General features: G+C 37.7%; 1 protein-coding gene across 2 annotated transcripts; it reads right to left on the reverse strand.

Annotated features, from left to right (window-relative positions):
• Positions 1-223: 223 nt before the first annotated feature.
• Positions 224-9,173, reverse strand: LOC124685152 (cycloartenol synthase-like). Of its 2 annotated transcripts, XM_047219474.1 has the most exons (14): positions 9,012-9,173; positions 8,722-8,806; positions 5,433-5,621; positions 5,169-5,282; positions 4,336-4,458; positions 4,113-4,235; positions 3,275-3,373; positions 2,625-2,681; positions 2,372-2,418; positions 2,123-2,269; positions 1,650-1,830; positions 1,477-1,557; positions 949-1,032; positions 224-708 (listed from the first exon to the last, which is right to left on the reverse strand). In XM_047219474.1, the coding sequence occupies exons 1-14, from the start codon at positions 9,056-9,058 to the stop codon at positions 589-591; spliced, it is 1,497 nt and encodes a 498-aa protein (XP_047075430.1). In that variant the 5' UTR covers positions 9,059-9,173; the 3' UTR covers positions 224-588. The 2 variants fall into 2 exon arrangements, with proteins under 2 accessions (XP_047075430.1, XP_047075431.1); XM_047219475.1 differs by lacking the exons at positions 8,722-8,806; positions 9,012-9,173 and adding an exon at positions 7,483-7,659.
• Positions 9,174-9,999: the final 826 nt, after the last annotated feature.

The raw sequence follows: 9,999 nt of genomic DNA on the forward strand, positions 1-9,999 counted from the left end.
TATCACATGTTCATTAATGTCAGAGATGAAACGCTGATCAAACATCTCAATTTTGTCTGTCTCCTATTTTCGACCAGACGCTGGAAGAGGCAGCCACACTCCCCGACTAGCAGGCCCAGCGAAACGCAAGCGCCCACTATCAGCCACACGTAGTATAACTAGCAGTAGCAAAAGACTAGCCTAAAAAAAAAGCAGTAACAAAAGACACGCACAACACCGGATGTGCAGGATCAATTCTCCCAGAGATTATTTCTAGCACACAACCTGAAGCCATGTGTATATAAAAAGACCATTTGATTACAAACAAGCGTGGCATATTCAGTATCACAAAATCCTTGTACCCGTTCTTTTTTAGCTTACAACTAAACCTAATAACATTGTAGGACCATACTATCTACTACCACTAAGAGCTAGCGTGTACAACCATGTGGCGTCAACCTTCTCTTTGATCATGCCAAATAGATCTTCTGTCGATGTGGAGTAGCTGAAGGAATGTTGAAGCCCACCAGTACTATATCCAAGAAAGATCAACATTCTCTACGTTATATTTATATACAAGTATGTCTTCTTAACCACTGTATAAAATGGTTAGTCCTTTTGTACTTCCAGCACTCTGTGATAATACTCCCCAAGAGCCCAGATAGGGAAGATGTTCCTGAATTGGGCATAAGTGAGCATGAGGTTGTGGTTGGTAGCTCCGATAATGTCCTGTCAAGTTAGTAAAAGTACCAAAGTTGCTCAGATAAGTACTAAAAATATATCAGCTAATTAACTTGGACCTTGTAATATTGAAATACTGAGGACAAGTTGTATCTGTTCATTGGAGTTTATATAAGTTCATCACTATTTTTCTGTAGATGTGTCATCATACTACTCTTTGCCCTTACAAGCACATGAATTCCTTGCAAATAAAGTAAAAGGGGGAGGGCTCGCCGATACATGACTTACTTGCTGAGGGAACTCTCCGTCCAATGATTGGAATTTGATCAGAACCTTGGCTGCTCTATGTAGGCAGGCAGGATCTCTTTTGCCCTGCTCACTCAGAAAAAATATGCGTAATGTATTGTCAGCATACAAACAAGTCAATACATAATGATATGCTTGCTATATGGATTAATGCAGTTGCGCACTCCCTCCGTTCTGAAATACTCTGCATTCTATGCCTAAAATTTGTTATGAAATACTCTACATTCTAGCTTTTAGTCAACAAGAATACGGAAAACAAAGTGGTCCTCCTTTATCTATTGGATGTCTATTTTCAATGTAGATTGGATTGGTTGTTTACCAATTTAAGTAGTACTAATAAATGCACTACTAATTTGTCTGATTTTTTCTAGAATGTAGACTAATAGAAAACGGAGGGAGTATGTTATATTACATATGCTGCCTCACTGTAAAATTTACAGTCCACAAGTGATTTAGCTAATGAATATAGGACATGCAAGAGATATAACTAGAAGCTTGAAACGAATTGACCTGCCCGGCATCAATCAGGGCCAGCATGGCCCAACTAGTGTTAACTGCATGAGCCTTGTTCCCTTCAAGATTGGTGTAAACCTATTTTATCGTCCATCACAAATTTAAATTTAGTACAGAACCCATAGTTAATTAGACTAAGACATGAAAACAAACAGAGGAAGATACATTACCTTGTCTTGACTGGAGAGGTAGCTTTCTCCCCATCCTCCTGACGGAAGAAGTTCCTTGGACAGCAGAAATTCACACGCTTTTCTGATTGCTTGGCTGTTTTTGTAAGACCTACCAGCAGCAACCAATCCTCTCACCCCAAACCATGTACCATATGTGAAACAAATAGCCCAACAGCCATACCTACATTAGCAAATTAACAATAGAGATTCAAATGAGAACCAAGGCTATGCACATCTTATGGTAGATACTAGGAGTTAATCTTACAATATCTAAGGAAACAGGAGAGGAACTTATAAAAAAATAGAATACAAACCATGCCACTTAAACCATCTAACCATGGAATAATGTTAATGTTATGCACTATTCGTTAGTAAAGGGGTAACTTAGTTCAAAATGAGAGAACAAAGCATATGCGGTTGAGCACAATAATTAAACAAGTGGAGTAGTATTTTGTTTCATTGCAAGCACTAACCATGATCCATCACTCCGTTGGATGCTCTCAATGTAGTCTGCAGCCTTTCTGATACAGTTGTCTATCTCTTCCATGCGACAATGTTTGGGGTAGGTTTCTCTGAATAGCACCAACCCTTGAATTACTGATGATGTACACTCAACATATCTGTGAATAAAGATACCTAATTCTCAGGTTTTCGGATGTAGATGAACTAACATAAAATTAGTAGGATAAATAAGTAAGTAGTTGATGGTTAGTGTGGCTTACGGATACTCGATCATTATGCCCCCAAAGCTCTCGGAAGGATTGAGCAACTGAAGTAGTTGAAAATAATAGTGAGTATGACAACTTAGAAGACAGGTATAGTCGATCGTTGCTAAAATCAACAATTGTTATATATCAACTTAATTTGACAGATTAAACAAATTGTTTCTTCCTTACACATACTAAAAGAAAACTGTTTCTTGAGCTTTTTTTTAGAAAAGCAATAACATATACCTATGTGCCTATCAAAACTCACCTCAAGCCATTCATAAGATCTTGTTAGCTCATATGCACCAAAACTACCATCATCGTTCTGCACAAGAGCATGGGGTAAAACTTTATAAATTCTGATTTGTCCATCCAAGTATGTGTAGAATTAGACAAGCTATGTGGAGAATTAGATATTAATTATCTCTCATTTGCGGAAATGCACTTTTGATCCCAGGTGTAGATGCTCCCTTTATTAAAAAAACAAATTTCAAAATTTCAGAAAATTCGGGAACAAAATTATGCGCATATATCTCCACATTCTACATGCTCACTTACAGTTTCATAACAAATTGATATTTTTCGTGGCCTGTGCAAAAAAGACAAACAAATGCCTATCAAAATGTCTTATTTTAGCACCAAATTTTATCTTTTTTGCACAAGACACATAACAATTCGGTTTTTCATGAAACGACTTTGTGAACACGTAAGATGTATAGATGTATGCTCAACATTTTCTTTTGAAATATTTTAACATTATTTAATATGTTTAAAATACATTTTAAATATAGGGAGCATATGCACCCAGGAGCAAAAACACCATGTCCACTCTCATGAGTATGAGTTAAAACTAGCCTTGGCAAAAAAGAAACAAAAACTTAAGTAGAAAACAATCAGTTCAAACTGCAAGATGCTTACCATCAAAGACAACAAAATGTTGACTGTATCATCAAGCCTGCTTGTTTCCATGGGCTCACCAGCCAATTCAGGAGGGAACTTAGTTAACAACAACAAAACCTGAAGAAAGAAATGGAAGTGTACATGTAATCAATTACATGTATGAATAGCTTATTCATGGTAACACCCGTGACAATCACAACATTATACAAAAACAATGTGCAAATTCTGCATCACAAAGTGAGCGATGCCATAGTTATACGTCTCGACTGTATTACACTATTACTTGGCATCCTTCGATTACCCGGAAAACCAGCCAGAAATACCAGGTTTATTTATATCAGTGAGGTGTTGTTTAGTTTAGCTCAAGTGCCTAAGGTATTAATCAGTTTCTAGGGTAGGTGGAATGGAATCATGGAAACAGTATCAGTGGCAGATTGTGTTAGCCCCAATACACATATTGCCCATTATTGTAAAGTTAAGATATGTTGTGCGAGTGCAGTCACACCGAAATTAAATGCTCTTACTCTAAGAACAGAAGATTTTAGATTCTCCTAGAAAACAATAGATAATTCAGAATTGGTCCAACGCATATAAACTTATGTTCCAAGAGTAGCACCTCCACATTAACCATTTCAGACAAAGCGATGACAAAAGTGTAAGCGGGTCCTACGCCTACATGGACTATGTATTAAACGAATTGGGGCTAGGATGTTTACATGCATGCATGGTAGGCAAGATAATTATCTTTGAGTTCTACTAATTTTAGACTACCAAAGATGAGATATATGGACAAATGGACGAGAATTGTATTATACAGAAGTTTTGGATGAATACAAACATCATGCGCAAGGACTACCTTCAGTGCCTCCGCAGTACAGTCGGATACAGGCCACGCTTCATCAGCTGTTGAATGTGTCCATCCACCTTTAGATATATGACGATACCATTTACTTTGATCTCCAGGGCAGTCCATACGAATCTTGAAGAACATGAGATAGTCAGAATACCATTTGAGTAATTGTACCAGATTGATTAGTGTTGCACAGACAGATTATCATGTAGCACTTTTTAATATTTACCTGGGAACGTTTGATATAGTCATGGGCAAGTTTAATTGTCTGGCCAAACTCTTCTGTGAGGCCGGTAGCAAATATAGCCTGAACTGTCAAAGCTGTATCCCACAGCTGGCTGCCATTATAAGACTACAAAGGATGTTGTAAGATTGTAGTATTAACCAGTACACATTTTCATTGGGTTACTGTAAATAATACTGTTACAATAATCTTTTTCGATAAGTATATTACATGAGAGAATTTCAATTTAGGATGTGTTTTCATCATGCCCTATTTATTGTTTGCCAATCATACACAATTAGTCATCCCCTCTCATACAAGCTACCATACCTTCTAAAGGCCAAAAAAATTATAAGAGAGTAACTTTCCAATTTGATCAGCTCCTTATAATCTTTGAGCAAAGTAAAAAAAAAAACGTTCTATATTGAAAACCATAGTGACTATCAATCATATATTTGTTAACATGTAAGAGAAACTATATACTACCTCCGTCCCAAATTATAGACAAACATCTTATAATGTGGAGCAGAGGAAGTACATCTTTTATAGAGCAAAAAGTGGCCTAAATTAAGGATGAGAGGAGTTGAACTTGGTGGGATTCTACATCCAATCCCTCACCCAAGTAAAGTGAGGCTCACTTCCTAGGAGTATCATATACATTTGTTGGGCAATGATGTGTCATAGTGTGCATGTTATCCAAGAAATAATTAAGTAAGCAAGGAGACGTAGACTTGATTTAAAATCAACTCATTATGTTGTTGTTGTCTCCACCTCAGTTTAAAGCTAATACATGTTGCCATGAAAAAATCATAACGAAATGCAGAAGAACTTGTTAAGACCTTCATCTTCATGCCGTCTTCAGCAACCCATAAGAAATCATAGATTCTTTCAGTATGGAGTTTGAATGCCTCTGAGTTCGGATCTTCTACCCAGCGACAAATCATATTCAACATCTGCTTATAAATTTAATATAAGCAGTTGTGGTCGTAAAAAATAAATACGAAAGAAACAAATATACCAACAGTAGCTTCCTATGGACAAGTTTATGACCTACCAAAGGAAAACAATGATGCAGAGCTTTCTGAAAGTAATCCCTTCTTTACCTTGTTCATAGGAGCAATGCATATATATTGTGTTGTTTCATCCTCATACTGAATATGTTTCATGACAATGTCCAGAGCTTTCTCCCGCAACTTGCTGCCAGGCCAGTTCATAAGAACTGGTTCACCAATTTTCTTTAGAGTCCCCCATACTATATCCTGCAGTTGTGAATGGGGATAATAGAGATCCTCCTACAATGCAACAAAACTTCAAATATTTTAGATGATTTTTTTTACAGAAAACCCTGTGTTATACGATCATTGCTATAGGAAACCTCCGGTTTCATACTACTAGCACTTAACCGGGTTTTAAAATGGTTATCTAATTCCGTTAAAACTAAACAAAATCAAATTATATCTTGCAACTGATGTAATGGACGACATCAGTGGACATGGTTGATGATGGAGGGAACCTCTTCGTCAGATCCTCTCAACAGTTGTATACAAGGAAAACTATGGTTAAGACTGGTTCCTTAGGGTAGAGTTCCTTTTTTTTAATTAAAAAGGGGAGAGAAAAATGGAAATAGATTTTTTTTTTCTCTTGTTGGTCCAATTTGTCCACTCCATTCGTAGGAACAGTACGAAAGGAATAACTGAATTATTTTAATTGGTTTATATTTTATTTTAGAAAAAGCAGGAATTCTACCATTTAGACACGTGCAAAGAACAAGGCTAGACTCGTTGGACTTATGCTTGACTATGTTTATTAAGGTTTTTGTGTTTTCCGTATTCCTGGATAAAACAGTAAGGTCTAAACAACCCCCCTTCTTTTTATCATAAATTTTCAATGTGGGAAAAAGGATTTGCCTATCAAAGATTAATCAGAACACATACTTCCATTGATATGCTGCCTCTTCATTCCTATCAAATATGACCTTGCAAGACTAGTTTGGGTGCTCCTATCAAACATCAACTTGGTCGGTTGTACCACTCACCCTAGCCAGTTGGCTATTTTCACCTCATTCACCACACCCCCGCTTCTCCTGACCTCGTAAAACAAGAAAAGGTGGGTAGAAACGTGACCATAGCAGGTGAAATTTGTCCTACTTAGTACTTTGTTGTATTGTCCACGTGGAGGCACTCAAGATGGGAACAATAGCGTGAGGATGAAGTAGATGGTCGAAGGAGCAGGGTTGGTCATAAGATTACTAGCAGCAACGCAAAACAAGAGATATTTTTGCAGTAAGACATGATTGTGAGTGGGCGCCTCTTTGAATTTAGGTGACAAAGATAGGATTCTATGGTTTTGTATGGTAGTTTGCATTTGTTCACCAGTTCAGCCTTGTGCACCTCCTCCCTCCGTTCCAAAATGTTGGATAAAGTCCTTGTACTGTTGTCTCTGTGGAGAGGCTGCTCCACATGGTCCTGTGGAGGACTGGCTACAGCATACATGGTCCTCGTGAAGGACTGCTGTTAGGATAGAGAAGCATCTTTGACTGCCTTTAGGGGCATCAAGGACTGGCAGTTAGCAGCACCCTTACTGCTTTTAGGGGCATCAAGGACTGGCAGTTAGACTAGCATCTTAGTATATTCGTGGCTGGCTAGCAGCTATAAATCTGTACCCCTGTGCCCTCAGTTTGGCATGGCATTGTGTGAGATGTGTGAGAAATAAACCATCGAAAATTGCCCCAACTCTCCTAGTGTCATCCTCTTCTTCATGAAAGTGAGGCTAGAGATACTAACACAAAATAACTGATGTTCTAGATTTGTATAGGTCAAACTTCTCTAAGTGTGACCGGATTTAAAGAAATATATTTCAACATCCACAATTTCAAATCTACAAAGTATGAAAAATTGGAAATATGTTGTACAGAAACTAGATTGGTGATGTAAATATTGATATATGTTTCTATAAACTTGGTCAAACTTAAAGTAGTTTGACTTATGACAAACGTATAACTCAATTTATTTTGGAACGAAGGGAGTACATTGGAATGTTGCCATGTTGACCTAGAGCCAAAGATTAAGTTTAAGGTCTTTCATGTAGTGTACCCTGAGTATATCTAACACTATGACTGTTTAACACAAATGGCTAGAGTTGGCCCAAAATTACCTCAAATAAAAAGCAGAGGAAACAGTTAATAGGAAAGGTCAAGTAAATATAAGTGAAACCTTGGCACATCCATTGCGAGCCTTATCCCAGTCAATCACATCGTATGGGACATTGTATAGTTCTTTCCTCAAGTCTAGGACAACTGATGTCATAGCACCCACAAACCTCTTCCCATATAAGAATGACATGGGCAAATATACCAGTCGGCAATTACACCACATGCGTCCTGTTTATACAAAATAAAATAATTGACAAAAGAGATTAAATAAAAAGAACGAGCCTAGTTTTTGCTTGGTACTCCATGCATTATTTCTTCTAGTTTATAATACCCTGATTGTAAATAGATTATAATCTTGGTAATTGTTGATCTATATCATGTAAAATTCTATGGAATCCACGTCTGGTGTCCGTACTAAATAGAAAAAATTCAGTTTCAACAAACTAGTCTTTTAGACCGGCCTTAAGCAATTTGTAATGATAGAGAACTACTCGAGTATAGAATTCTGAAAATAAAGTCAATCATATATATATACATATATGTTTTTTTATTTCCCAAATGAGTATTCTATTTATTATGTGGTGTTAACTGCAATATGTGGAGGCACGGAAGATCCTGGTCTATGGGTGCAGCCACTTGCAGATGGTAGCACAGGAGTTGTTCAACCCATATGCATATGCATCACTGCTTAGCAATAGGATCTGTGATGCGCGAATTGTGCCACTGGATTTCTGTTGCTTTGAGATTTGAGAACTTATGAATGAATACAAACCATGCAAAAGGGCTGTGTGCATCACTCGATGCATAGAACGTGGCAACTCCTTTAGTAAAAAATTACGAACTATATGAGATTGTTCAGAAAGCTTTACATCTGAATTTAGGAGTTCGCAGTGATAGCCCATTTATCACTGAGTATGCCCTTAGCAGACGGTGTAAATATGGTACTCCGTATATATATTAAGTGGTTGTGCGGTGAGAACTAGGTGATTCTAATCCATTGATTTGACACGAATTTTGTTCACTATTTGTCTGCCCAATAAACTGTGAAATTATGAAGTTATTTTGAAGATAAAATAGTGCGGAGTTATGGTAGAGCTAATAAAGGAAGCCAATTTTACATAAAATTAGGGTGTAAGAACATAAGTATATATAAGAAGTGTGGGAGGGAGTAGTAAAACTGTGAGAATATGAATAATGACATCAGGTATAGAAATGACGAAAATGAAGTCAGAAGCCCGTACCTGGGTGAATAGGCAAGAAATAGGGAAGCATCCATATTTCTGGTGGCAATGGGTTGTTTCCGGACCAGTCATATACCCCAAGGACCTAAAGCAAAAAAAATTAGGGAAAATATCGGACAAAGGATATCTCTAGGTTGAAAATGAAAATCCAGCATATATATAAGGATATGTACAGAAGGTAAAAAACAAGCTGTAAATTCTGGCTGACCGTATTTATTGTTTCGCTTTGGAGATTAAGTGCAAAAGGAAATATACTAACATTTACTTGAACATTTGATTATATTCCCTACCGAAAGAAAGAATTTTCCCCAAGATGGTGTTGAAGTTGCTCCTCCATGGTCCAAGATCCAACTCCGAGCTTGCAGCATTTCTCCACTTGAATCCAAACCTTCCCCAAGCAATCTCAAAGCAACATAGTTCATGACAGAACAGAACATTGTACTTGTTCCCTCAATGTGCAGTCCCCAGCCTCCATCTTCATTCTACACTAAATTAAAATATCAGGAAAAACAGGGTATCCATATTTCCTTTCATCGGTTGACATTAGGCCTATATACATGCCTGATGATTGTAGAGATATCGCCGGATCTCTTTCTGATGTTCAGATGTCAAGACAGTATTCAGTGCTCCAGTCACATGCAATGCCACAATCTATAAAATGGTCGATGAGAATCAAAATAGGGAAAAATACCAACTTACGGAGATGGAAACATATAAATCAATAAATGCAAGGTTATTTAATTCTGAATTGGATGCTTAATAATGGCAAGATAGTTTCAAAGATTGTTCTTCTTAAGTGCAAAAGAAAAGTACCAAGCTGGGCAAGAGAAATAAAGTGCCGGCGTAATCCCCCGGCCAGTGCCCATCATGTGCCTGGAGAGTGGAATAACGGCTAATTGCCCTCTTCAAAGATATGAGGACATCTTCTTCCGTTGCATATCCATGCTCTTCCAGCTTGATTTGAGGAAGGTCAATCTTGAGACCATTTGACTTGGAGAACTGTAGGACAAAAAATGTCAGAAAATGGCTCGTGCAAATTTCCGTGGAGACATCAAGTTTCAGCGAGATTAATAGAACATAATGAAAAGGGTGATTTTTCTTCTTCTATGACCAAAAGGGGGAAAATCATATCATATGAGCATGGTACTTCATTGCTACCGTCACTCTGATTGGCTGGACCAAATTTGTATGAAAGTATTGCACGAAACGGAGAATACGTAACGATCCCGCACGCGCCACGACAGGCCGCCGTCTGCACGCCGCCGCGCCACCGCTTTC

This window comes from Lolium rigidum, chromosome 1 (assembly GCF_022539505.1).
Source record: "Lolium rigidum isolate FL_2022 chromosome 1, APGP_CSIRO_Lrig_0.1, whole genome shotgun sequence".
NCBI classification, from domain to species: Eukaryota; Viridiplantae; Streptophyta; class Magnoliopsida; order Poales; family Poaceae; genus Lolium; species Lolium rigidum.